Here is a 25,999-nt window from a genome sequence, read left to right on the forward strand (position 1 = left end):
TACCGAAAATATAATTTCTGGCCAGAAATGTCTGCCCGAATTTTCATGCGAATCTTTAAAACGTCATAACTTCTGAACGGATTGGACGATTTTAATGTTTAAAAAAGCAAACTACGCGTATTTTGATGGAGAATATGTACAAATCGCAAAAATATTCGAAAAGTTGGTCCTTGACCCCGCAAAATGAGAAAAACCCCATAAAAATGGTCCAATTTTCAAACAGCCATAACTCCTACAATTGTGAATATATTTCAATGAAACTTTTTTCTGAAGTAGAGCTCATGGGTACCTACAAAAAAGTATTAGACAACTTTTCTGTAGGGCGTCAAACAAAATTCCTAAAAATGAAAAAGTAATTTTTAAGAAAAATCGACAGGGTAGGTGCCTAAATTTTTCGACGAAAAAAAAAATTTTTAATTAATTCTGAAAAAATTATTTTCGGTTGCGGGGGTCAATTACAATCATTTTTGGTCAACAGACATACCTCTGAAATCCTACCCACTTTCCAGAAAAAAATTCGAGAAGGTGTGAAATTTTTCAACGGAAAAAAAAGATTTCAAATCGTTCTGAAAAAAATATTGTTAGCTGTGGGGGTCAATTACAATCATTTTTGGTGAATAAACATACCCCCGAAATCTTAACCAGTTTCGAGAAAAAAATTCAGAACTGGCGGAACTTTAAACGTTAATAACTTTTTAACAAAGTCTCCATCAACAAGTTGGTATTCTTGATGTTTGTCTTATTTTGGCCTCTAGAATCCCCCATTAAAATGTTTCCCAGGGGTGGCCGAACACCCTGTATAGCATGGACCATAAATCCATACAATCCACGATTCAGTTTGACATTTTGTATCATCATTATGTATTTTAAGAGTGTACATATGACCCAAATGACGAATCGAAGCGTCCATAAATAGAGACTTGTAGTAAGAACGCTTGATGAGTCATTGGTAATTATATAGCATTATCTGCAGTCATAACTTCTATCGCTTCGCCAATAAATTAAAATGGTTACATTTTAAAAAGTAATTGCAAAGTGAAATGTTTTTCTCGACGAATCTTAAAATATTGAAAGAGTTTGTTCAATGTTTGGGCATGGCTGTTTTTAAAGATAGCTCTATTTCATTTAAAAATATTTACAAAGTCCATTATCTTCCGCTTCACTTATCAAGAAAGCGTGCAATCGTTTCTCGGTCCCGGACCTTTAAAAACTTTAATCCGAAGCTGGTGTGAATAGTCGTTTTATCACTTCGATACCATTATTTATTGTTCGTACCGGATTTCGATAATAGTTTTTATGAAATATGACAAAGAATATTCCCGAAGTATTGTGATAAATATAGAATCAAAGCATCAAAACTTTCCTAGCTCCCTGCGTATAGTCAACATTTTATGAATCCTTTTAAGTTAATAATCGTCGATCGTATTTTTACTTCGACAGGGTTTCATCGAAGTTGATCAAGCGGCTACACCGGAGGAGCGACACGTTGCAAATATGCAAATTAACGGATATGAAAATCCTACATATAAATACTTCGAGGTCAAAGAATAATCGAATCACCTCGGTCTACAGAGTTTTATTTGAAACTGGTCTTAATTGTCCGTTCTCGCGTATGTTCTTCAAGAATCTCATAGTATTTTGTTAGTGTAAGATATCTTTCAGGTTCGAGGTTCTTCCGAAGATTCAAAGGTACTTATATAAATTTACATCTTAGTGATACGTGGAATAAAATCTGTCCATAGGGAGATAGGTATTGCAATACAGTATCATTATGCGACGTCTCTTTATATAGCTCACGACGTAATACAACCATTACTTTATGCTCTATGATATGTATAAAGCAATGTTCATACTACATCTGATAGATAGAAATTGATGCGAGTTTTTACCTACGATACTCGCGTACCATCGTGATTAATCTACGAGACAATGTGAAAGGGAAACAACACGCCAATGTGCCATATGGGAAAACATGCAAATTGTCTTCGGAAGTATCTCATACACGTTGTTTTCGTTTCGTTGTCATTACATGTTATTGAAAACAAAAATAAAATAAGAAGAAAAACGCAGGAAGGAGCGCTCACAATAATGAAGAAAAAAAAAAGAAAAAAAAAAAAATCATTACTCGCTAAGGTTACGCGATAATACCCTTCGGTCAGAAGGCTGTGGACTATGATCAGTTAATGAATTTCGTTGTTTTCGGGCAACAGAAAATAACGAATGCGTCTCGTGAGAAAAACGGTGTACGTCTCGCGAGCGGACGCGTTCGTTTGTGTGTTGTGTGCCGTTGGCGCTCTTTGCTGTATTTTTGAGTTCTGATATTTTCGGAGATAGTCAATGGCAATAAAGGTTACGCAGCTTACATAAATACGTGAAAAATAAGAAAAACGATAGTGACGGTAGCGGGCTTGCACGGTGACGGCAGAATGGTATAATCCGACGCAGAAAAAAAATAATAAATAAAAAATAAATAAATATGAAACGAATATTACTAAGCATTATGCGAGAGCACGTATATGCTAAAAAAAAAAAAAACGCTCTTAAAATATCAGAACGGCAGTCGATGCACGTTCACCTTCGTGATGCAGCTGTTTTTCATCTCCGTTCGATTCCCACTGCCTGATTTTTTCAGCGACCTTTTCAGTACTTAAACGTCTACTTAGATTATATAACTTTATACTTAAGAAATTGAAAAAAAAAAAAATCATGAACGTATCTAAAGTTTAACGAAGAGGCAAAGATATTTTATCATTCCATACGAAAGTCCACTATCTTATCGAGGTGCTGTCCGAATGTATGCACGGAAAATATTCAGTAGCTTTGTTCGACTCGGCCGAGCGTCGTTCGTTTTAGAAAAGCGAACGTGTCGAAAGGGTCACGCCGAGGCTGCCGAATAAGAGGAACAGTTAACAGGAGTTTTTTTGAGTGGCATTAGCACCTTCGATTTAGGTCGAATAAGTGGCGAACTGTTGACGCAATCATTTCTGTCCATTTCTATTTTATCCTTTAACGTTTTTAATTTCCCGTAACGTTCGTTTTATTGTTTCACTTTCTTTTATCGAAAAAAAAAAAAGATGGTTCATACAATAACTATCTTAGGATATTAATTATATATATGATGACGATAATATATTACACGTTTAATGCTTATATATTTGTATATGGTCAGAAGATAATAGGCCGCACTTTAGCCAGGGTCGCGTGGGAAAGCACAGCTTTCACTTGTTTCAAACGAATATTGCACGATTTCCATTTTAGACTGCGTACATTTATATCGACCAACGGTATTTCTGTAACAGTTTTACCCATACGTTTATGTACAATTACAAACAATTTTAGTCGCGCAAGTATTAAGTTGATACAACGGGTCTTAAGATGCTTTCGATTCTTATGGTTACGCGTAAGATTTGCTCATCGTTTGTGAAAGTTGTACTCTCTACTACCTATATAAGGTTCCCTTTGTTTAATGCTAATTTTGCTAAAATAAATCAAGCGAATGCGCAAACCGAGGACAATCAATAATCCTTGGATTCCTAAGCGCACGTGAAGCAGCTGCCTTCCTGTTTAGCAAACACAGACTGTTTGTCTCACGCAACTCCGGTGGAAGGAGTGAGCCGATGGAACACGCACAGGCACACACATTCGCGCATCGCTGAGTGTTAAAAATATTATTTTAGATATATTAAAAGAAGAAAAAAAAAATGATAGCAATTAACTATATGTCTATGGATACAACAAAAGCATAGCATCAATGCGTTAATAATAATAATAATGATAATATAAATATCTATATATAAATATATATGTTCGTGTACGCGTGTGTGTGTGCGTGTGTGATATATGAACAATATACATATACATATACATGTACACCTATCAAATTAACTATACATTATGTACCTATAGCATATAGTCGTTGAAATGAGAAAACATTAACACGTCGCGTATAAAATCTGACTTGATACGGATTCACAGATGTTGAGGGCCTTTCTCGTCTAAGAAAATTACGCTGTCCCTTTCTTTGGGCGCGCTGTCGTTCCGAATTTTTGTCTAGTTTTTATCTATTGTATAAAGTAAACAAAAAAAAAAAAGAAAAAAAAAACAGAAAAACAAAGAGAGCACGCGAGCAGACATAGCGATTGGCCTACGTTTGTGGCGGTTGTGCTGTTCATCATACGCTATATTTGTCAAAAAGGAATATGATGAGAACGGCGCCCGTAACGATTGCCAACTTAATTTCGAGCTTGCGCAATCCACCGAGAGATTCGGCGCTGGTAAACAAATTCGCGCGCGCAGAAGTGCATATAACGTCCCATGATGCACCGTCGATGTGAAACACATGGCTCGCGCGAGCAAAATCGAAGACGTTGCGTATTTCGGACGACCGTCCCGGCTACAACCTAAATGGTCGTATCAGTATTAACATGAAACGCCCCCCCTCTTCGAAGCATATCAGTTCTTAGTCGGTTTCGTTTGGTGTGCGTTGGCGCGCGTCTCGTTCTTTGACTTCAAGATGCTGTGAATTTGCGTCGAGCCATACCCCTTGTATAAGTTTAAGAATTGATTTTTGTAAAGAGGTAATAAACATTTACCGAGGTAATTAACTTAGCTTAAAAAGAAAGAAAAAAAAAAAAGACACGCGAGAAGCGAGGAAAAGAAAGAAAGGAACAAAAAATGAAAATAAATACGTCCTTTGCATTTAGCGGTTCGGATTTTTAGATGTCGGCGAATATGGGAAAATAATAACGGAACTAAACTTTATTTTTGCAGTTCTTTCGGTAATTTAATATCGGCTCTGATCGATCGCGGGCGTCTTCGACGCGCGTCGATCGACAGGCCACCGACGAGAAAAAATAAAAAAACTACGAGAGAGCCCAATTTGTATGTGCAATATACTGGCATTGGTGTATGTAAGCCTATACAGCGCTGTAATTTATATAGTTTTCGATCTTATGCCCCAGTGCTCGTCGCCGTTCGATGAATAACGGTTTCGCGCCAAATCAAAGTTCTTTCCGATATCACGACACAATTGTCTAGTCATATGTATTAAATGTTAGTCGTTTATCAGCGGCCGGATTCTACTAACGAGGATCCCGGGCTTTATGCGAAACGACAGATTGGGATTAATCGGCGTCTGAATTAGATAAAGATTGACATTTCATAAATGGCCGTCTGGTATCGAGGTAAACAAAAAATGTCGGAAATCGAAACGCAGCTCGGATCGGGGGATGAGGGGGGGGAAACGCTAAACGGACTTTCGGTTGTTTTTAAATCGTAGGATCGGAAACTACACGTTTGCTATAGAACGCTTCTGCGATCGTTCTTCGACGAGTAGACAAGTTACTAAACCGGGAGGATAAAAACCTAAGAATTCCCCGACTCCCTCTTTCTCCATCACAAGGATTTCTCCTCGCCACTCACAAATTTTATCGCATTATTACACTCCGTGAAAGAACGTATATTGTGTTTGTGGATATATGTAATTTTACTTATCAATAAAGAAATTACAAAGGTCCACTTGCATTACAGTCACTTCTGTCTGCAGCGGCGGGCAAGACGTTTCGTTTGTGCGCCGCGATCGTGAACGAATCGATTTTCAACTTTTTTTTTTTTTAATAAATAATACCATTACTTCGAACGAATTTTCATATATTTTTTTTATTTGCTTTGTTTACGGAAATGAAAGTGGAATTTGTGCTCGTTCAAAAGTAAACTAAGGAATGCAAAGGGAAAGCTATTCGCGAAGAGAAATTTATTTTCAACGAGAACACGCTGCACGTAAAACGTTACTTTGTATTTTCATGAGTCATTAACACTTGGTGTTTACGCGTGACAGAAATAAAAAATATGTGTACGTAGATGCAAAATAGTTGATGATAAAATTTTTAAAAAGCTTGCTTCTTGCCAGCAATAAACATCTGTCTTGTATCTTTACGATTAATTCGTTTAACGCGACTAGTTGCCGATTATGCAGTAGTAACGATTACTGGACTGTAATTATTATTTGTCGATTTTTTTTGTTAGTATGACGTAATGTCATCGAATCGTTGTATTTAAATTTGATCCACTTATTTAACGATCACTGCAAATAATAAACCATAGGAGTGCAGTCGTATTTGGTAAGTATTTTTACTGATATCGATAATCAAATAATTTACCCATTAATGTACATACTGCCTCTAATTAATATAATTATCTTTAGCAGTTGATATTATTATCAATTAAAAACAAGAGTTTATAAGCATTCGAGAAATTGATTTCATTGGGTCGTTAAACCGTTAAAATTGACTGGCAACGACTAGAAAATTTTTAATTTTCAGTTGAATTTCCCGTTTATTGAAAACCGAACGATCAAAATTTTTACTTGATATAACTACACTTCAAATCGTTTGACGGCAGCCATATACGTAGTTCATTATTCGAAACCATGCGAATGTCGATAATATTTAATTTGTAAATAACGCGTGGCATTGTTAGTAAGATAATGATATCGATCAGAAAAACAATATGGCGACCACGATAGATCTGCAAGAAATGTCAAATGCAAATTAAAAAGTAACGTGCAATGCTGTGTGTAATGTGTACGGGAAATTTGTTACGAACGAGCATAATGTAGCCTAAATTAACAGTTATGAATCGTTGGGAAGTGATTTGTATATCGCGAATTTGTTAACCTTATTCGTATTAAATAGCAGCATGCATGTTAAAGGTAATTAACGTTAATTACAAGTTACTAACACATTTATTTTAGTGGTTATTGTGAATGATACGTAGCATGTGTATTAGCAACAAACAGTATCCATATTGCCAGTCTGTTTTGAGATACCAAAAACGCTTGTTTTTCTCAATTAATAATACAATAATATGAAAATTGATGTTACAGATTCTATAATTGCCCTGTATCGTAAAATAATTAGTTAAAAATTTATTAGTAAACGGTTAAACAAAATATAGCTCAGATGTCTCTCAATGATGACTTTGACAGACCTTTTGAAGATTACGAGCCCCTTCAATGGGGAGCATTACGAGAATTATGTCACGCTAATGCAGAGTACTTTATGTCGCACCAAGATGAAAATGGTGTTAGAATCAGGGCTGCGCTTATGGCAATATTGGATCACTTAGAACAATTACAACCGCTATATAAAGATGTTACTAGGATCGCTCCAATGTTTGATTATGATGTAGAAATGCCTGGTAATGGATATAGAAGTTTTCTAGTCTTAATAGATAGATGTATCATACACTCGCGTGCAATTTGTCACCAAATATATTGCCAGAAGGACTCAATATTTTTTCGTAAAAGTTATCACATGAGGTAATTATCATAGTTTAATTTACTCTATAGATCGTTAAATCGTTTGATCGACATTGCATACGTTTGTATTAACAAATACAAATATTTCTAGGGAAATAGAAGCTTGTTCGCAATTGATAGCATCTTTATGCACTTGTCTGGGACACCTACAGACTCTTTTCTCGTGGAGCGAGAACATAAATGATGGAAAACCGTCTCTTTTTATAGGCAATGATCATAATCTCTATGACATTTTAAATAAAGTAGATACTATTAATCAGTATTGTTTCTATGGAAGATGTTTAGGATTTCAGGTACTATTAAACAATTTACAATAAGTCCTCCATTTATGCAAATTGGTTTAAAGCTTATCCCGTCGAATTATACATATAGATCATATACTTTTGGTACACAAGTTTATTTAATATTTACAATGGCGAGGACACAACCGCGTATTTACGAATCTGCATAACTCAAGGACTCGCTGCGCATATTGTCATAACTAATTTCCAACAATTTTTAATATAGTTCATTGATTGTAGTTTCACGACAACTTGAAACCTATTTTGAAAACTATCATGGTTTGTATGGCTACATTTAGCGAAGCATTTTACGCTAACGGAACATTGCTATCACGATGCACTAATTCTGTTAAATACATGATAGATCCCGAGGTAAGGGCACGTCGTATCGTAGACATATCTCGACGTGCCGATATATCGTTTTGTCAAGCCTTTTGGTTTCTTAACGAGACTGGTAAGATATTCCGAATCGTATTAATAACAAATATACTTAATCGTTAACCCCTTCCCGTGCCATTTAACTCGACAGAATTCGGGCCCAAACGGTATACTAGACTGATGCTAAACTGCTTCGTAAGCCATGTTTGGGCCAAAATCTTCACCACGAGTCAGACTCGTTAAAATATGGGAAGGGGTTAAGAATAACATTGTACCGTTATTTTGATTATTGTAAATCGCGTCTGTTAGATATAGCACGCAGGCTACCAAATATAGCATTACCATCTCTGGCAATAAATCAAATAATCTCCATTCCACCTGAAGAGCTGACGCTTCCTGCCTTAGATGGGACAACAGTGTCGATTCCGATACCAAACAGTCATATCGGAAAGAAGCCGATACATGTCAGATTATTAAGTTCCAAACGTCGTGTGGGAATGGTAAAGGAGTGTTAAATTTATAGAAACTAGATACTTTAGATAATCAGTACAAGTCACGTTCTCAGTCATTGTTTCCGTCTTCGCGTTGCTTTTAATCAAGTAAAAAGTTTTTGCGAAACATCGGTTTCACTCCTGTGCAGTATATGCTTTTCTCAGGTTGGTTCAGGTGGAGTAGGGGGAGAACTGTTTGGATTGTCCAACGAACTGATAATTCATTGTCACGGTGGCGGTTTCGTGGCGCAGACATCGCTATCTCATGAAACATACTTAAGCACCTGGGCTATAAACCTTGGTATACCCATATTAAGCATAGATTACAGTCTAGCCCCTGAAGCTCCATTCCCCCGTGCCCTAGAAGAAGTGCTGTACGCGTACGCATGGGCTTTAAATCATGCAAGTACTTTGCTTGGGAGTACAATACAAAAGATACTTTTTGCTGGTAAGACGTGAAACATAGCTTTGTCCTTTTTCGTCGTATTCGTGATACATATACAGGGTGTTCGGTCACATCTGGGAAAAATTTTAACGGGAGATTCTAGAGGCCAAAATAAGACGAAAATCAAGAATACCAATTTCTTGATTGATGCTTCGTTAAAAAGTTATTAACGTTTAAAGTTTCAGCCGCGTGCACGCGATAGCGGTTCTACAGGCGGAATTTTAAACGTTAATAACTTTTTAACGAAGCCTCCATCGACAAATTAGTATTCTTGATTTTCGTCTTGCATGCGCGCGAACACACACACCTACACACACAGACAACAGTAAAATATATATGTTGCAAAATGTAATCCTTTTTTAATAGGTGATTCTGCTGGGGCCAATTTAAATTTGGGGGTTACTTTGAAATGCATAGAACTGAATATCAGGAAACCGGATGGCGTATTTATGGCATATATGCCGGTGCTTGTCGATTTTGTACTGTCGCCGTCGCGGTTACTTTGTCTTACAGACCCATTATTACCAATGGGATTCCTTTTACGTTGTTTAAAAGCATACGTAGATTCGGATAACAAAAAGTCTACAAGGTAAATTTTGCAGCTATTACACTTTAGTCCTATCTGTTTTATTACCAATGTTTGCGTTATGGGATTTTTAGAGAAAAGGAACAGGATGTTGGAGAATGTACGAAATCGGATACCGAATCTTTCGCGGAAGTAAGCGAAAGCGATTTAATAGCATTAGCTCTGAGTCCTAACGGAGATGAAACGAATGATGCGCATAAGTTGGCATCCTTGCCATCCGATACTACGTTGAATTCCGTCAGCCTAACAGAAGCTGATGGTAAATAATAGATACTGACAAACTGTACAGATTTCAACCTAGTTAATCCTGATTAATTCTTCATGAAATTGTTTAACATTTATAGGAATAGAGCATCCAGCGAAAGAAGGAAAATCTCAAGAGTATATTAATAAATTTTTAGAACTGTATCGAAATTCCAGTTCAAATGCAGCAGCATACATGGGGAATGGCACTGTTAGCGCGGACAATAATATCTCGGAGAATGGCAAACCATGGTCATTTTTTGGTTGGTCTCTTAGAGGAAGACACAGAGAGTCCAGAGAACTTGACGTAGATAATTTAAAAAGTCCTTTGGAAGAATTTACATTTACAGTGCCCAGGGACCCGTTTATGAGTCCCTACCTTGCACCAGATAATGTTTTAGCACAATTACCACCCATTAAAATGCTGGTAAATTCTTGAATTTTTATTCGCGGAATAATACGTAGTATCGAATACTTGAACTTTTTTTTGTAGACATTGGAGCTTGATCCGTGTCTCGATGATTCCGTCATGTTTGCAAGAAAACTTCGATTGCTTAATGTATTAGTCACGCTTGATATATTACCCGGTTTACCGCACGGATTTCTTAACTTATCACCGGTAAAGAGAAAACTTTTAACGAAATAAATATTATAAAAGTGTATCATGCTATATCGAATTTCTTGGTTTCAATTTACAGATTTCAAAGGAAGCTAGCGAAGGCTCGGATTTGTGTGTCAAAAGAATACAGGAGCTGTTGGCATTATAATTATATTCATGGAGCAAATATTTATTAAAGCATAAATGTTAATATGTGGGAACAACAAAGTTTCTTTACTATTGTTTTGTTGTTTAGATATTATTTATAATTATTTTTTTTTATGTAAAAATCGACTACGATAAAGTGCAATATTTGAAAAGTTTTATTAAAAGTTGGTCAACCATCGCGTCACCGACAAAGTTCGTTGAATTTAATTGCATATTTCAAATTGATATTTTATACTATGTATACGATGTTACTCTCTTTTACACGCGACGTTTTTTTTTTTTTTGTAATAAATATTAATTAAGCTAAGTGTAAACAAGTCCTTAAAGAGATCAGATGTACAAATAATTGTGCTTATAAAATATAATAATTTATTTACCATTTAAAATATAATTGAGTTCCAGAGTTCAAGTCTTCGATTTATTTATTAATCGCTTTTGCGTATACGCATCAACGGTATCCGTGCACTCAAGAAAGTGAACCCCTACATTCCTCTGCGTTTGGCGCGAGATCCTAAATCGTTATAATTCAATCGCAACTATTTAATTTGTTTTTTTAGATTTAATATACCGTCTGGTAAATGAGGTTAACGAAATTAAGAACGTGAATTTATCGAATTTTGAATAAATTTATTTATAAGACTGCTCCGCCATCTGCGAGCAGAACGTCCAAGTTTCTCGAAATTTAGGTCCTCTAATCTCCAGGAAACAGTATCGTATACTATTATTTATAGTTATTCCTGTGGACGGGCGAGCAATCATTTAAAATCTGATAACAGGCTCTCCAAGTATACTTAAAAACCTAAATCAGAAATATTGTGTCAAAATGACATTGTGTTGCGCTGAGAATTGCCCAAATCGTTCAGCGAGTGGAGTTTGTTTTCCAAAAATTTTGAAAAAGATTCCAAAGAATGCCGAGTTACGAGCAAAATGGATATACCAAATCAACAGACCGAATTACAAATTTGGCGCGAACAGTTATGTTTGCGAGGTGATTGAACACGATTTCTCTATGAGCTTAACCTTTGTGTGAAAGCAAGCATTTTGAAATAATATTTTCACATAGAATTAGATTAATTGCTATGTATATTTTATATGTTTACAGTTCCACTTTGCACCCGACCAGTGGGAGAACAGAGATGCCTGGCAACTCAAGAAAGATGCAATTCCTACATTGTTTTGCTTCTGTTCTAAAAACAGATTGCCTTTCACATTATGCGAAAATTTAATTCACGACCACCGTTATTCATCCTCCCCGTTTCTATCTCAGAGAATGTTTTCACGTGCAACCGCGAGAACAGATGAGAAAGAAAATCAAAAGTATACAAATTTGAGGAAAAGGGGCAGACCTTTCAAGGGTAGCAGAGTCGATCATGAGCAGACCTGTCCTATGAAATTAAGGGTAATAGACCACGATTACACGATGTTGCTACCTGTACATAATGCCAGACAAGAGGAGTTTATACCTGCCATGTACAGAAACAAGACTATAGAATTAGCTACTTCAAAAAATGGTGATACATTGCAGGAATCATCTACATTGAAAAATACTTGTGATAATCTATTGGCAGGAGAATCTACCTTGTTTCCTTCTGAAAGTTGTTTTCTAAAGTCTTTATTCAACACTGCAAGCACAAATTTTAGTTTTTCAGGCAAACATTCTTTTAGTCCAATAAAAATCTCATATTCAACTTCTGATTTAAAAAAAAATAATCAGAGCAACAGAATTGGCAATAATGTGAATAAATTGAAGAATGAAGTTATGAAGCTGAAAAAACAAAAAGCTGTGCTTGCAGCTCAACTTTCCAAACTCAGAAAAGAATATGCCAGGTTTATTAAACACCTGAGTGGCAAATCTGGAGAAGATCAGCTGACTGCTTTAATTAGAGCCAGAAAAGCTAAAGGATTGAAATGGTCAAATGAAAAGATTCTTAGATCTTTAAGGCACTATAATGCATCCACCACATCTAGATACGAATCGTCTCCTGAAGTTCAAAGTGCAATATCGCCGCTGCATAAATTTCTTCAACGGCAGTTTCGACATATTTTCGACCGTAGTCCGTAATATGAATCTCCGGTAAAAAGGGCGCGTGCTTTTGATCAAAATCCAAAATTACATTGGTTATTATACTCCCGAAACTTCGAAACTAAAATTTTACAAATGGCAAATATAGTAATCTTCTATCTCGGTTAAAAAGTCTAGAAAATAATTATCTGCGGTTGAAAGCAATTTAGTCGTAAGTGATTAGTTTCAGTAATTGGCTAACATTAATCGCGATTAATTTTGAAAGCGTAATCGATTAATATCGTTTCAAAACAATGTGATTATGAAAAAAAAACTTTACTTAATACTTATATGTATGTACCATTCTTCCACGAGAAGAAGGCACAGTGTTTTACATCCCCACTCCTGTTGCAGTCCGCTGACTCACAGGCATTGGTCGAAAACGGTAACGAAGATCGGTGACAGCCAATCAGCGGACAGCAGTAAGAGAGGGGATGTAAGCACATTGTGCCTTCTTCTCGTGGAAGGACGGTGCATTCATATAAATATGAACATTACCGCGTATCTACGAATCTGCGTAATTTGAAGATTCATTGTATTATACTTAGTATTAAGGAATGAAATTAAAATGCTGCTTAGTATGGTTGTATCACGTTTATTAAATGTCTAAGATTAAAACTATTTTTTAAGATACGTAGCTCAGCTTTCTAATTTTCGGAACACAAATATACTGTATCATAACATGAACATAGAAGGTGCTGGGTATAAAATATTACGAAAGTGATATCGATCTAGTTAAATTATATAAAAGAGAAAATAGTATGGATAATTATTAATAAATATAAAACTACATTTCTTTGTCTTGAGGATGTATTAACATTTTATAGGGTTTATTAAGTTATATATTTTCTTCAGATGGAAGTACATCGTATTTGTCAACTTTATTAAATTATTTATAAAATTCTAATTTAATAACTTATAACACACTGGGAAATAGAATAAAAATAATTTTATTACCAAACTGTGAAAACATGTGGTTCTTGGCATGTGATAAATTAATGGTTAACAATTTTCATTGGTTAGGTTGTTGATTATTTGTTTGATTTGTTCTAGCGCGTAACGTCTTTTGTAATACATGAGCATCTGCTGGTTCTATTCTCTTATAATAATGTTTCTTTGTCTCTACTATTTCAAATCCGAATTTTTTGTAAAAGTCAATTGCTCCTTCGTTATTTATTTGAACATGGCTGTAAATAGAATGCATGAAATAATGTTATTTCAAATATATTTACTTTAAATACTTACAGAAAGATCGAATCGAAGTTTCCATCTTTGTTGACATAGTTTAAAACATGTTGCACCATTACGGTACCAATTCCTAACCCTCTGTAGGGATAAAGACATCCTAATGTCATAATATATAAACGCCTAGAATTTTCGGAAGTATCTACTCGACAACAAACTGCACCGACCTAAAATGAACAATATAACGAACGAATTATTTAATAACAACCTTCTGTGATCCGTAGACCTGTTACCCAGAAAGTTTTAAAGATAACATACTACTATGTCGTTATAATATGCAAGTTTTGCTAGCTCTCCAGCCTCTAATACATCCTTATAGAATTTCTCATTATACGAGACTGGAAACACCACCTGATTAAGGAGTTTGAGCTGTTTTATATTATGTGGTGTTACATCTCCTAACTCTATCTTTGATCTGTAATTATAAATTTTTCATTTTTGGAGACATTAAATATATTTACTAGGACTAATTGTATCTAATACTGCAGAAAAACAGAAGTGATTTAAATAATTCAAAATATCACATTCATATTTCTAATTTGATTTCTATGTACTATAACAATTTCGAAAGTTTTGTAATAAAAGAATTCACATTTTATAAAATTCAAATACGACTGTAGTTGATCTTTAGTTAGAAAATATCTCACATGACAAATTACATTTAGAGAATAATTTTTCATTTGAAATTTATCATTTATTTTTTTCTGCTATAATTGCACGTTTTTAAGTGAATGTGCTTTTGGAAACAAGAATATTCGAAATTTTTATTTGTTATGTTTACGTGGACAACGAATAAAAAGATTATCGGGCAGTATTCTAAATTGTTTACCGAAATACAAAAAAATACAACGATTGTTTAAGATATTTTGACTTACAATATAAAAATATAACCTAAAAATCATTTGAACTTACCTAGTCATATTAGGAAATGCCAAAGTTTTCTAAGGTTTCTACAATAAACAATAACAATAAATTTTGACACTAATAATTTTATAAGTAAAGAGTTAACACATTACGATTTTAGGATAATGCACTAAAGTCGTGCCGCTTTATTCTTCTCGCTCTAAAATTTTATTAGTACAGTAGGTTAAATATATACTTGCTTCTTCAAATTTTGATAGGTTTAAGAATACATTACAACTTTTCGTTTGACTATAACTAATAAATTTGAATAGCAAAAAGAAAATAGTTGTTCCGTATAAATAAAAATATAAGTTTATAAAATATAATGATTCAACTTTAATTTTTACGATAATTTGAAGCATATTTTATTCATAGCAAAAAAGGTTTAACATATTTTTAAGGCTTCAAATAAACCAAATTTTTTGATCAGCTATTTTATTCGGTTGTAAAGGACGATTTGAATTTAAGATAATCCAAGTGCTGTAATTACTATAATGTAATTATAATAATGCACGATTTAAGTTTATCAATGTATAAGAATATTTTTATTGCAATTACTGTAAAATTCCTAAATATTTCACGTAATTTCCAGGATATATTTCATACATTTAAAACATATTAGGATGCGTGATACTATCACAGAATTGAATTGTTAAGTGAATTTATATACGGAAGTATTAATTAAACTTTTCAATTAGTTATATGTAATACTAGTTCTGTGATTAGTTCGAATTTAAATGTTTCTAAAACGGTCAGAAGTATGATGAAAGTATAATGTCATGTTGATGTTATTATATGGACATTTTATATGTTATTAATATAACAAGTAAAATGCCAATTGAAACCAAGCAGTTGAAATTACTTTGCGTTACGTTTGAGCTACCGTCCTTCCACGAGAAGAAGGCACAGCGTGTTTACATCCCCACTCTTGCTGCTGTCCGCTGATTGGCTGTCGTCGATCTTCGTCATCGTTTTCGACCAATGCCTGTGGAGTCAGCGGACTGCAACAGGAGTGGGGATGTAAACACGCTGTGTCTTCTCGTGGAAGAATGGTACGTTGGCGCGATCAACATATAGTAAACGTCAATTTTAAGTATATATCACTTCTTGTTTATTAGCTTTTTATTTTCATTTTTGTAATAATGTCAGGTACTAAAAGAGAACATAACGAAAGTGATAACGAGGACGATTGGGTTGGACCATTACCTTCAGAAGCTGTACCTCAAAAGAAACTAAAAGGTTTATGCATGTAACCTATACCTGTGATTTCGATTATATTTTGCAAAGAATAGTTGAATAAATATCATTTTCTTTCTACTTGGTGTTTTAATGTCAATTTACTATGCGATACGAGCATTACTTTCGTGTACAATTTATTTACGAAGAGAAGATTTGAGGTTATGTTGTATTGTTTACAAAAATTCAGTGCACATTTTAATTAAATTTCCCTGTGATTTTTACAGTTTTGGAATACGAACAAGTATATTTAGACAATTTACCATGTTGCGAATGTTACGAAAAATCTTATATGCACAGAGATGTAATTACTCACATCTTGGTAACAAGGTCAGTATTTATCATTATACCTATAGTTCAGGATCATAGTAATAATTATAATTAAATCTGCTTTGTTGTGTCTGTTCAGATCAAATTTTGTGATAACGGCTAGTTCGGACGGACACGTTAAATTTTGGAAGAAACAAGACGAGCTTATAGAATTTGTAAAACACTTTCGTGCACATTTAATGGCTATACAATCAATGGCAGCTAGTTGTAATGGTGTTCATGCATGCACAGTTAGTTTAGATAAAACAATAAAAATTTTTGACGTTATCAATTTTGGTATGTATCTACAGAATCAAACCATTTTAAAATCAATATGTAACATTCTCTCTTTATTTAACAAATTGAAACTTTATTCAAGATATGATTAACATGATAAAAATGGATTTTATACCTCTTTCTTGCGAATGGATATATTCGCCTGGTGATGCAATATCTGCTCTAGCAGTTTCAGCTCAAGAGTCAAATAAAATTTTTGTTTACGATGGCCAGGGGACTGGTACACCATTACATGTCTTTGAAAAACTACATACTAAACCTGTCGTTGCTATGAAAGTAAGAAAAGTTAACATAAGTGTTATAGTCTATGCAGTTTGCACGTCATTGTATAAATTTTAATTATTTACAGTACAATCCTGTACACGAAACGTGTATTTCTGTGGACAAAGCAGGCATTTTAGAATACTGGACAGGCCCTAAAATGGAATACAAATTTCCTAAATGCGTCGCATTCGATTCAAAGCTAGATACAGATTTGTTCGAGTTTGCAAAAAATAAGACTTATCCTTGTGGCTTAGCAGTATCGCCCGATGGCAAAAAGTTTGCTTCTCTCAGCGGAGACAGAAAAGTTAGAGTCTTCAATTTTCGTACTGGCAAATTGTACAGGGTATTCGACGAAACTCTGCAAAGGTTTTCCGAATTACAACAAATGACACAGCAACTACCAAATATGGAATTCGGACGAAGGTATAGTATTTTGTAACTATTTTAGCGTAAGGAATTAAATTATTGTCTTCTTCCCTATCCATATAACGTTCAGAATGGCAGTTGAAAGGGAACTGGATAAAACGGAAACCAACTTGGGAAATATAGTTTTCGACGAGTCTGGTTACATGATTTTATATAGCACAATGTTGGGTGTAAAGCTCGTAAATTTATACACGAATCGATGTATCAGGATCATGGGAAAACCCGAAAATATTCGTCCTATGCAGTTAGCTCTGTTTCAGGTACTCGTGCAGTTAAATAATTATACGATATTTACATTGGACTGTTATTTGTAACAACTTCTAGGGTAAAGCAAGAAAAACTACAGCTGCTTTGACCGTAGAAATGGAAGCATCAGAAAATCCTACACTGGAAATGAACCGGCCCGATCCTACTTTATTCTGTACAGCTCATAAGAAAAATAGGTTCTATATGTTTACGAGACGGGAGCCGGAAGATACCAAAAGCCAAGAGTGCGACAGAGACGTTTTCAACGAGAGGCCATCGAAAGAAGACATCATCTCTTCTACAGAAGCCACGAATATGCAAAAGATATTCGATACTGCGATTGTTCATACAACTCTTGGAGACATCCACGTCAATCTCTTCGGGAAGGACGTTCCGAAGACAGTGGAGAACTTTTGCGTCCACGCGAAAAATGGCTACTACAACGGACACGTGTTCCACAGGGTGATTAAAGGATTTATGATTCAGACTGGCGATCCTACCGGAACTGGTACCGGCGGAGAAAGCATTTGGGGTGGTGAATTCGAGGATGAATTTCGACCTCATTTGAAACACGACAGACCGTACACTTTAAGTATGGCGAACGCGGGACCGAACACGAACGGCAGCCAGTTTTTTATTACTTTAACGCCAACGGTAAGGATTTTCCACGTTTTTTTTCTAGTTTCTGTTCCATTATCGACGTAATTACCGTTGTGTTTAACATTTCGTTTAGCCTTGGTTGGATAACAAGCATACAGTATTCGGCAGGATAGTAAAAGGCATGGAAGTCGTGCAAAATATCAGTCAAGTAAAAACGAATCCAAAAACCGACAAACCTTACGACGACATCCGAATAGTTAGCGTCAGTGTAAAATAATGTTCTAAATAAATATTAACGACAATGTATTTTCGTAAACCTTCGTTTTTATGATAATTCGATTCCCATTTCTTACAAGATATTATTTTGAGTTCTGCTCCAATTGATACAAGGTCGCTCTTGCAAAATTGTATGCTCCCGTTAAACTTGTAAATGCGTTCACGCTAAATAGGTTATAATTCTTTGGAACAATTACTAAAGAATATCTGGCGGATAAATGGTTAGTGTACTTATTGTCTCAACATTTGTATAAAAAACACATTGCAGATTAAAAATACCTGGACCATATAGCACCTGTAATCATAAGACTCGCAGTTTGACTGAGGGAAATCATGTTGGGAGGACGATTAATATCTCCTATTCCTGCTATTACTAAACCCCATTTAAATGTTGGAGCCCAAAAAAATACAGTTGTTGGACCTATATTAACGAAAGCAATAGAAGATTAATTTGTTATAAATTTAGTTACACGAAGCCGTTTTCCAACCTGCGGGATGTAAGAAAATGGGGCGAAATCTTTTCGGGAGAATCGAGGCGATTCGCAACATTAATCTTTGATAAGCACTTGTTTCTTTTGGCGAACACATGGCAAAATTTAAATGACAGTTTTTAAATATTCAATAATTACAGAATATCGCAAAAGCGTTTGGAGTTTAACAAAACAAATTTGAATGAATTGTACGTATATGTTGTGGTACAATAAGTTTGACAGATTTGAGTTTTCATTGAATGAACAATCACAGACGAGGTATACGAGTAGACCTAACACTCAATGTACTTTGAGGAGTTATGATTTTTTTATATCTACGCATTTTCAGGGACATATTTCTGGTCACAGATTATATTTTCGGAAAAGAATTTTTTTCTCAAAAGTGCGTAGGATTTCGGGGTTATGCCTATCCACCAAAAATGATCGTAATTGACCCCCGCAATCGAAAATAATTTTTTTAGAAAGATTTGAAACTTTTCAATTTCGTCGAAAAATTTCAACATCTATTCGAATTTTTTTCTTGAAAGTGGATAGGATTTCGGGGGTATGTCTGTTGACCAAAAATGATTGTAATTGACCCCCGCAATCGAAAATAATTTTTTTAGAACGATCTGAAACTTTTCAATTTCGCCGAAATATATTCACTATTGAATGAGCGTTCTAAAATATTTTTTTACATAAATCCAGAGATGCCAGGAGTGCACCGTAGGTATTTTCTCACACTGCCAGAACACGCGTACGTGACCTCTTAGGGTTTCGGACAGTTAATAAAGGCAAACTGACACATGCTTTCTTTCTCGATTCTTCGAAGCTACCTGAAGTAATTCTGGACCGCCTCGCGTTCTGAGACTCTTGAAGGAGAGCAGTCAGTTTACCTTTGTCGACTTTCCGAAACACTACAAGCTCACGTACGTACGCATGATCTGTCATCTCTGGTATAAACCAGAGATGCCAGACGAAGCGCCGAGTGTACCGTGGACACGTCTCATGGGAGTTAAGAGAGGCAGGCTCACATTTGCCTTCTCGCTCTTGAACAACTGAAATGCGATCTCACGTCAACGGCATACGATTCGGAATCTCGACTGCCCAGGCATTTTTACTTGCCTTTCCTAGAGTTCATTACTGAACTCTGCAAATTACTCCTGGTTTCTATTTGCCTCAGATGACCTCTGATGACCAGTGCTGACAAAAGTACAGAACTCCCGACAACTTTTTACACCATACAGCGACTGTTACTGACTGCTCCTGATTACTGCTTGCCTCTGCTGGACTCTGTTGACCATCGCTTATATTTCTAACAACCTATTACGATTCCTACTGACTTCTGCTAACCTCTGTTGGTTTCTGCTGATCTCTGTCAGCGTGTACTTGTCTCTGCTGAACTTTCCTGGCCTCTGCCGAACGCTGCTGACCACTGCAGGTATTTCTGATAATGTATAACGATTAATACTTACTACTGCATGCCCCTACAAGTCTCTGCTTGCCTTTGCAGGTTTCTGCTTGCCTTTGCATGCCTTTGCTGGTCTCTGCTGAACACTGCTGACCACCCCTGATGCTTCTGACATCGTATAACAATTACTACATGCTATTGTTCGCCCCTGCTGATCTCTGCTTGCCACTGCATGCCTCTGCTCCTCTCTGCTGACCGCTGCTGACCGCCTCTGATGTTTCTGACGACATATAACGCTTACTACTTGCTACTATTCGCCCATGGTGATCTCTGCTTGCCAGTGCTGGCCTCTGCTGACCACCGCTTATATTTCTGGCAACGTACAACGATTACGACTGGCTACTGTTAGTCTTTCCTAGCCTCTCCTGACCGCTGCTGACCACTCCTGTTACTTTTGACAACGTATAACGATTACGACTGGCTACTGTCAGCCTCTCCCAGCCTCTGCTGACCTCTGCTGACCACCCCTGATGCTTCTGGCAACGTATAACGATTACAACTTGCTACTGCTTGCCCCTGCTAGTCTCTGCATGCCTCTGCATGCCTCTGCATCCCTCTGCTGACCTCTGCTGGCCCCTGCTGACCACGCTGACCTTTGTTAACAACTTCTAACATGATGTACATGTATTAAAACTTTGTATAATGTAAATCTGACAATAAATGATATAATTTCAAAGAATTCTATGTGTTCTCATCACTTTTACCTTTCTTTTCCTCTCCCCATTATTCCCTTAGTTATAAGAAACCGTTTCTCTACTTAAAAATAGAATTCCAAAGTGCCCGGAGCGTTTTCTGAAATGCCGGTGACCTTGACCCACTTTCGAAACTGGGTCAAGGCCAAATCCGGATTCTCAAAGTGCCCGAAATTTTTCTGAGATTCGATGGCCTTGACCTACTTTCGAAATTGGGTCAAGGCCATCCGGATTTCCAAGTCGGCCAGAAGATTTCTAAAATTTCGAATGGCCTTGACCCACTTTCGAAATTGGGTCAAGGCCATCCGGATTTCCAAGTCGGCCGGAAGATTTCTGAAATTTCGAATGGCCTTGACCCACTTTCGAAATTGGGTCAAGGCCAAATCCGGATTCTCAAACTGTCCGGAATTTTTCTAAGATTCGAATGGCCTTGACCCACTTTCGAAACTGGGCCAAGGTCAAGGTCAAATTCGAATTTCCAAAGTTCCCGGAACATTTCTAAAATGCTGGTGAACTTGCGAAGAAGGTGGTACGCATCTTATAGGTAAGATAATGATTTGGAGAGGAAAAGGACGGTAAAAAATGATGAGAACACATTGAATTCTTTGAAATTATATCATTTATTGCCATAGATTTACATTATACAAAACTTTAATACATATAAACATATTATATTATATTACATCATGTCACAAGTTGTCAGCAACGGTCAGCAGTGGTCAGCGATGGTCAGCTGACGTCGGGAGATGTTGGCAGAGGTCAGCAGAGGGTGGCAGTAGCCAGTAGTAATCGTTTCACGGTGCCAGAAATATAAATGGTGATCAGCAGTGGCCAGCAGCGGTCAGCAGAGGCCAGCTTAGGCCAGTACAGGCATGCAGAGGCAAGTAGAGTCCAGCAGGGGCAAGCAGTAACAAGTAGTAATCGTTATACGTTGTCGGAAGCATCAGGGGTGGTCAGCTGTGGTCAGCAGAGACTAGCAGTGACAAGCAGTGGCAAGTTGTAATCGTTATACGTTGTCAGAAGTAACAGGAGTGGTCAGTAGCGGTCAGCAGAGGCCAGCGGAGGCTGGCAGACGTCAGTAGGAATCGTTATAGGTTGTCAGAAATATAAGCGATGGTCAACAGAGTCCAGCAGAGGCTGGGAGAGGCTAACAGTAGCCAGTCGTAATCGTTATACGTTGTCAGAAGTAACAGGAGTGGTCAGCAGCGGTCAGCAGAGTCCAGTGGAGGCAGGCAGAAGTCAGTAGTAATCGTTATACGTTGTCAGAAATATAAGCGGTGGTCAGCAGAGGCCAGCAGAGGCTGGGAGAGGCTAACAGTAGCCAGTCGTAATCGTTATACGTTGTCAGAAGTAACAGGAGTGGTCAGTAGCGGTCAGCAGAGGCCAGCGGAGGCTGGCAGACGTCAGTAGTAATCGTTATACGTTGTCAGAAATTCCAGGAGTGGTCAGCAGCGGTCAGCAGAGGCCAGCAAAGGCATGCACAGGCAAGTAGAAACCTGTAAAGGCAAGCAGAGACTTGTAGGGGCATGCAGTAGTAAGTATTAATCGTTATACATTATCAGAAATACCTGCAGTGGTCAGTAGCGTTCGGCAGAGGCCAGGAAAGTTCAGCAGAGACAAGCACACGCTGACAGAGATCAGCAAAGACCAACAGAGGTTAGCAGAAGTCAGTAGGAATCGTTATAGGTTGTCAGAAATATAAGCGATGGTCAGCAGAGTCCAGCAGAGGCAAGCAGTAATCAGGAGCAGTCAGTAACAGTCGCTGTATGGTGTCAAAAGTTGTCGGAAGTTCTGCACTTTTGTCAGCACTGGTCATCAGAGGCCATCAGATGCAAATAGAAACTAGGAGTAATTTGCAGAGTTCAGTAATGAACTCTAGGAAAGTCAAGTAAACATGCCTGGGCAGTCGAGATTCCGAATCGTATGGCGTTGACGTGAGGTCGGATTTCAGTTGTTCAAGAGCGAGAAGGCAAATGTGAGCCTTTCTCTCTCGACTTCCACGAGACGGTCCGAACTTACTTCGGGCAGCTTCGGTGAATCGAGAAAGAGCGCATATGTCATTTTGCCTTTGTCGTGTTTTCGAAACTCCACGAGCTCACGTACACGTGATCTGACATAGTGTGAGGAAGCACCTTCGGTGCCTTTCTGGCATCTCTGCTCGGGTTAGCCGAGAGTGCTGTCTAATTTTGCGTGGAATAGTTCGTTATTTTCAGCGATAGATGGCGCTTATTTTTCGACCTCAAACCCCCTGGTGCTAAAATGCCCAAGTTTGTCGTGGAATAGTTCGTTACCTTCAACGTTAGATGGCGCTTATTTCCCGACCTCAAACCCTCTGGTGCTAAAACGTCCAAGTTTGTCGTGGAATAGTTCGTTACCTTCAACGCTAGATGGCGCTTATTTATCGACCTCAAACCCTCTGGTGCTAAAACGTCCAAGTTTGTCGAGAAATCCATCTAACGTGGACGATACGAACTATTCTACGACAATCTTGGGCGTTTTAGCATCAGATGGTTTGAGGTGTGGTGCCTGTTAGAATGATGATTCTGAAGGTATCTATACAAACTTGCGGGAATTAGGTTTTTACGAGTTACTGTTGGTGAAGAAGATTTATATATTTATTTCACTTGTTTTTATTTATTCATTTTTATTAATTTAAAACAAAAGTTTTAATGCAGTCTGTCACAAGCTCTTGATGTACAAGCCCATATACATTTATTGTTAATAAAACGTTCAATGTTTAATGTTTAATTAACGTCTCTATTTAATTTGGCACAAAGTCTGCCATAGAGGTCGATAAAGAAGCGCCATTGATCTTTGAAGGTAACGAATTATTCCACGACAAACTTGGGCGTTTTAGCACCAGAGGGTTCGAGGTCGATAAATAAGCGCCATCTATCGTTGAAAATAACGAACTATTCCAAACTTAGAAGGCAAATATGAGCCTTTTTCTCTCGACTCCCACGAGGCGGTCCGAAATTACTTTCGTTAGCTTCGAAGAATCGAGAAAAAGAGCATATGTTAGTTTGTCAACTCTCTGAAACTCTACGAGGTCACGTACGCGTGATCTGGCAGTGTGAGAAAATACCTTCGGTGCACTTCTGCATCACTGTTTCAGTCCCTTCCATAGTCAATTAACATGAATGTACATAGGCACTACAGCTGGCTGCCCATCAATACTAATTCAGTGAGCAGTTTCTCAACTGACCGCCATCCATGAGAGGAGGATGTTAAAATCACCTCCGAATTTTCAGGTCGTCATGGCAGCCAGATTGGGCTGTGGAAGTCCATAAGGTGGAAAGGTCTACTCGTATACCTTTTTTTCTGGGGCTTTAGAGTCCCATTACCATTTTCGTGTCTCTCGCAACATTACCAACAGATTTAGAAATGAATTTCAATCCCTTCCCCATAATAAACTCACATGCATTTATGCACACGTTACAATTGCCTACCCATCAATACTAATTCAGTGATTAGTTTCTCAACTGACGAGGACGCTAAAATCACCTCCGAATTTTTCGCTCGGTATGGCAATTGTTCGAACTGATGTACAAAAAGACACGTATTGACAAAAATTAACAAATAGAAAATGAGTAATACTACAGAAACGGAGGTTATTCATATGTGTCTTGATAAATCTAAAAATTGATTCATAACAGTGTTATCAGACGGCAGACCAGTGCCCAGAGTAAGCTTACCCCTCCATTTACACACACCAATCCACAGCCATGTGTACGTGAGCTTAGGTGCTTTGGACAGCTTCGTGAATTCAAGAAAGAAGGCAAATGTGAGTCTTTCTTTCTTGCACACGATTTTGAGTCTCAACTGCCCAGGCATTTTTACTTTCCAACCCATGTATTGCTCATAAACGAGGTAAAGAATAGACCTATCGCTAGTGGGATGAACGCTATCGCTGTACCATGAGTGTCTCATAACATGAGATACACTCTTCCAAAGTGGAACAAAATGTTAAAAAGATCATACATCAAATTGTAAGGGGATTCTCGTAAGAAAGCTTTAATCTTCCTAATGGTTTTAATGGGTCGATGATCAATGACTAGCCTATGGTCACTGGTGGTCAACAGTGAGGTGAACATCGAGGTAAAGTGTCCAGTGAAGACTTAGGAATGGTCAAGAGGTGGGACCAATCGAAATAGCGTTGTTCTTTAGACCAAGCGGTTCTTAACTCTTCACGTTGACATTGTCTCCCCACTCTTCGACTTCCCCACTCGAAGACTATCGCTGGACAAATTCTTCAGTACCCCTGGAGCATCCAGGGGGAACGGGTCTCGCGGGCCAAAGTCAGGCCATTCGTGGAGCGGTGACCACTGGGGGGACCAGGAGTGACCAGGAGTGACCAGGGCTGACCAGAACTGACCACTACTGACCAGTGCTGACCAGTGCAGATCCGACTACTGACCACTACTGACCACTACTGACCAGTGCCGGACCGTGATGACCACCGGTAAGAACTATTTAAAATTGCTCTCCCCACTTCTATTTTATCGTTTGATACCAATTCAACGCTTTTGCTAAATTACGAATCGTTTCTTATGTTACAGTTGGACCTCTGGTACTGCTTCCTTGGTAATGGTAACTAATGTTCAACAAGTAGTAAGTTCACTTTACTTGTTTATATTATTATCACAAAATTGACCAGTTTATTTTATTTGTTTGGTCATAATTCAATGTTATTTGACTGTCCGGTTTTATCTGACTATTATGTTGTCCTCCTCTATTTCTACTACTGCCTTATTTTTTGAATTGTCATGGTTGTGTCGAATCATATACCATTTTTGTTTGCATACTATTTCACGAATTTCGATGTCACTAATTAGAATGAGATTTCTATTCCTGGTTCTATTTTGCTAACATATTTTGTTTAATTCTTGGGTATTTTCATTCCTTGATATCATCGTTGGATTTTCAATTCTGCTCAATCTTTGTTTCTGTTCGTCTTCGTTTGTATGGTTCTTCAATTCGGTTTTATTTGATTA

General features: G+C 37.2%; 6 protein-coding genes across 7 annotated transcripts in view; 4 read left to right on the forward strand and 2 right to left on the reverse strand.

Moving 5' to 3' along the window:
• Appl (amyloid-beta-like protein) overlaps positions 1 to 5,515 on the forward strand; it is a 62,231-nt gene extending 56,716 nt beyond the window's left edge. The window contains exon 17 of the mRNA XM_076780483.1: positions 1,441 to 5,515. Coding sequence (XP_076636598.1) covers positions 1,441 to 1,551 — 111 coding nt within the window. The 3' untranslated portion in view covers positions 1,552 to 5,515. The remainder of the gene's footprint in view (positions 1 to 1,440) is intronic.
• Positions 5,516 to 5,621: 106 nt separating this feature from the next.
• On the forward strand, positions 5,622 to 10,912 carry Hsl (hormone-sensitive lipase). Of its 2 annotated transcripts, none has more exons than XM_076780447.1 (11): positions 5,622 to 6,119; positions 6,884 to 7,318; positions 7,410 to 7,611; positions 7,840 to 8,053; positions 8,287 to 8,477; positions 8,634 to 8,916; positions 9,280 to 9,502; positions 9,574 to 9,758; positions 9,844 to 10,169; positions 10,236 to 10,361; positions 10,441 to 10,912. In XM_076780447.1, exons 2-11 carry the CDS (start codon positions 6,960 to 6,962, stop codon positions 10,507 to 10,509), a joined length of 2,178 nt encoding a protein of 725 aa, XP_076636562.1. In that variant the 5' UTR covers positions 5,622 to 6,119; positions 6,884 to 6,959; the 3' UTR covers positions 10,510 to 10,912. The 2 variants fall into 2 exon arrangements, with proteins under 2 accessions (XP_076636562.1, XP_076636553.1); XM_076780438.1 differs by lacking the exon at positions 5,622 to 6,119 and adding an exon at positions 6,426 to 6,709.
• Positions 10,913 to 11,116: 204 nt separating this feature from the next.
• Positions 11,117 to 13,340, forward strand: LOC143349444 (uncharacterized). The gene is made up of 2 exons (XM_076780714.1): positions 11,117 to 11,496; positions 11,611 to 13,340. The coding sequence occupies exons 1-2, from the start codon at positions 11,332 to 11,334 to the stop codon at positions 12,568 to 12,570; spliced, it is 1,125 nt and encodes a 374-aa protein (XP_076636829.1). The 5' UTR covers positions 11,117 to 11,331; the 3' UTR covers positions 12,571 to 13,340.
• A 73-nt stretch (positions 13,341 to 13,413) lies between these two features.
• Positions 13,414 to 14,902, reverse strand: San (Probable N-acetyltransferase san). The gene is made up of 4 exons (XM_076780846.1): positions 14,728 to 14,902; positions 14,074 to 14,230; positions 13,816 to 13,982; positions 13,414 to 13,757 (listed from the first exon to the last, which is right to left on the reverse strand). The coding sequence occupies exons 1-4, from the start codon at positions 14,733 to 14,735 to the stop codon at positions 13,583 to 13,585; spliced, it is 507 nt and encodes a 168-aa protein (XP_076636961.1). The 5' UTR covers positions 14,736 to 14,902; the 3' UTR covers positions 13,414 to 13,582.
• An 852-nt stretch (positions 14,903 to 15,754) lies between these two features.
• LOC143350953 (peptidylprolyl isomerase domain and WD repeat-containing protein 1) lies at positions 15,755 to 18,434 on the forward strand. Its single transcript, XM_076782782.1, has 8 exons — positions 15,755 to 15,957; positions 16,182 to 16,284; positions 16,364 to 16,560; positions 16,643 to 16,836; positions 16,910 to 17,247; positions 17,321 to 17,510; positions 17,575 to 18,150; positions 18,230 to 18,434. Exons 1-8 carry the CDS (start codon positions 15,861 to 15,863, stop codon positions 18,371 to 18,373), a joined length of 1,839 nt encoding a protein of 612 aa, XP_076638897.1. The 5' UTR covers positions 15,755 to 15,860; the 3' UTR covers positions 18,374 to 18,434.
• A 21-nt stretch (positions 18,435 to 18,455) lies between these two features.
• LOC143350968 (mitochondrial pyruvate carrier 2) lies at positions 18,456 to 19,255 on the reverse strand. Its single transcript, XM_076782783.1, has 3 exons — positions 18,861 to 19,255; positions 18,652 to 18,793; positions 18,456 to 18,579 (listed from the first exon to the last, which is right to left on the reverse strand). Exons 1-3 carry the CDS (start codon positions 18,958 to 18,960, stop codon positions 18,456 to 18,458), a joined length of 366 nt encoding a protein of 121 aa, XP_076638898.1. The 5' UTR covers positions 18,961 to 19,255.
• Positions 19,256 to 25,999: the final 6,744 nt, after the last annotated feature.

This window comes from Colletes latitarsis, chromosome 2 (assembly GCF_051014445.1).
Source record: "Colletes latitarsis isolate SP2378_abdomen chromosome 2, iyColLati1, whole genome shotgun sequence".
In the NCBI taxonomy this organism is placed as follows: domain Eukaryota; kingdom Metazoa; phylum Arthropoda; class Insecta; order Hymenoptera; family Colletidae; genus Colletes; species Colletes latitarsis.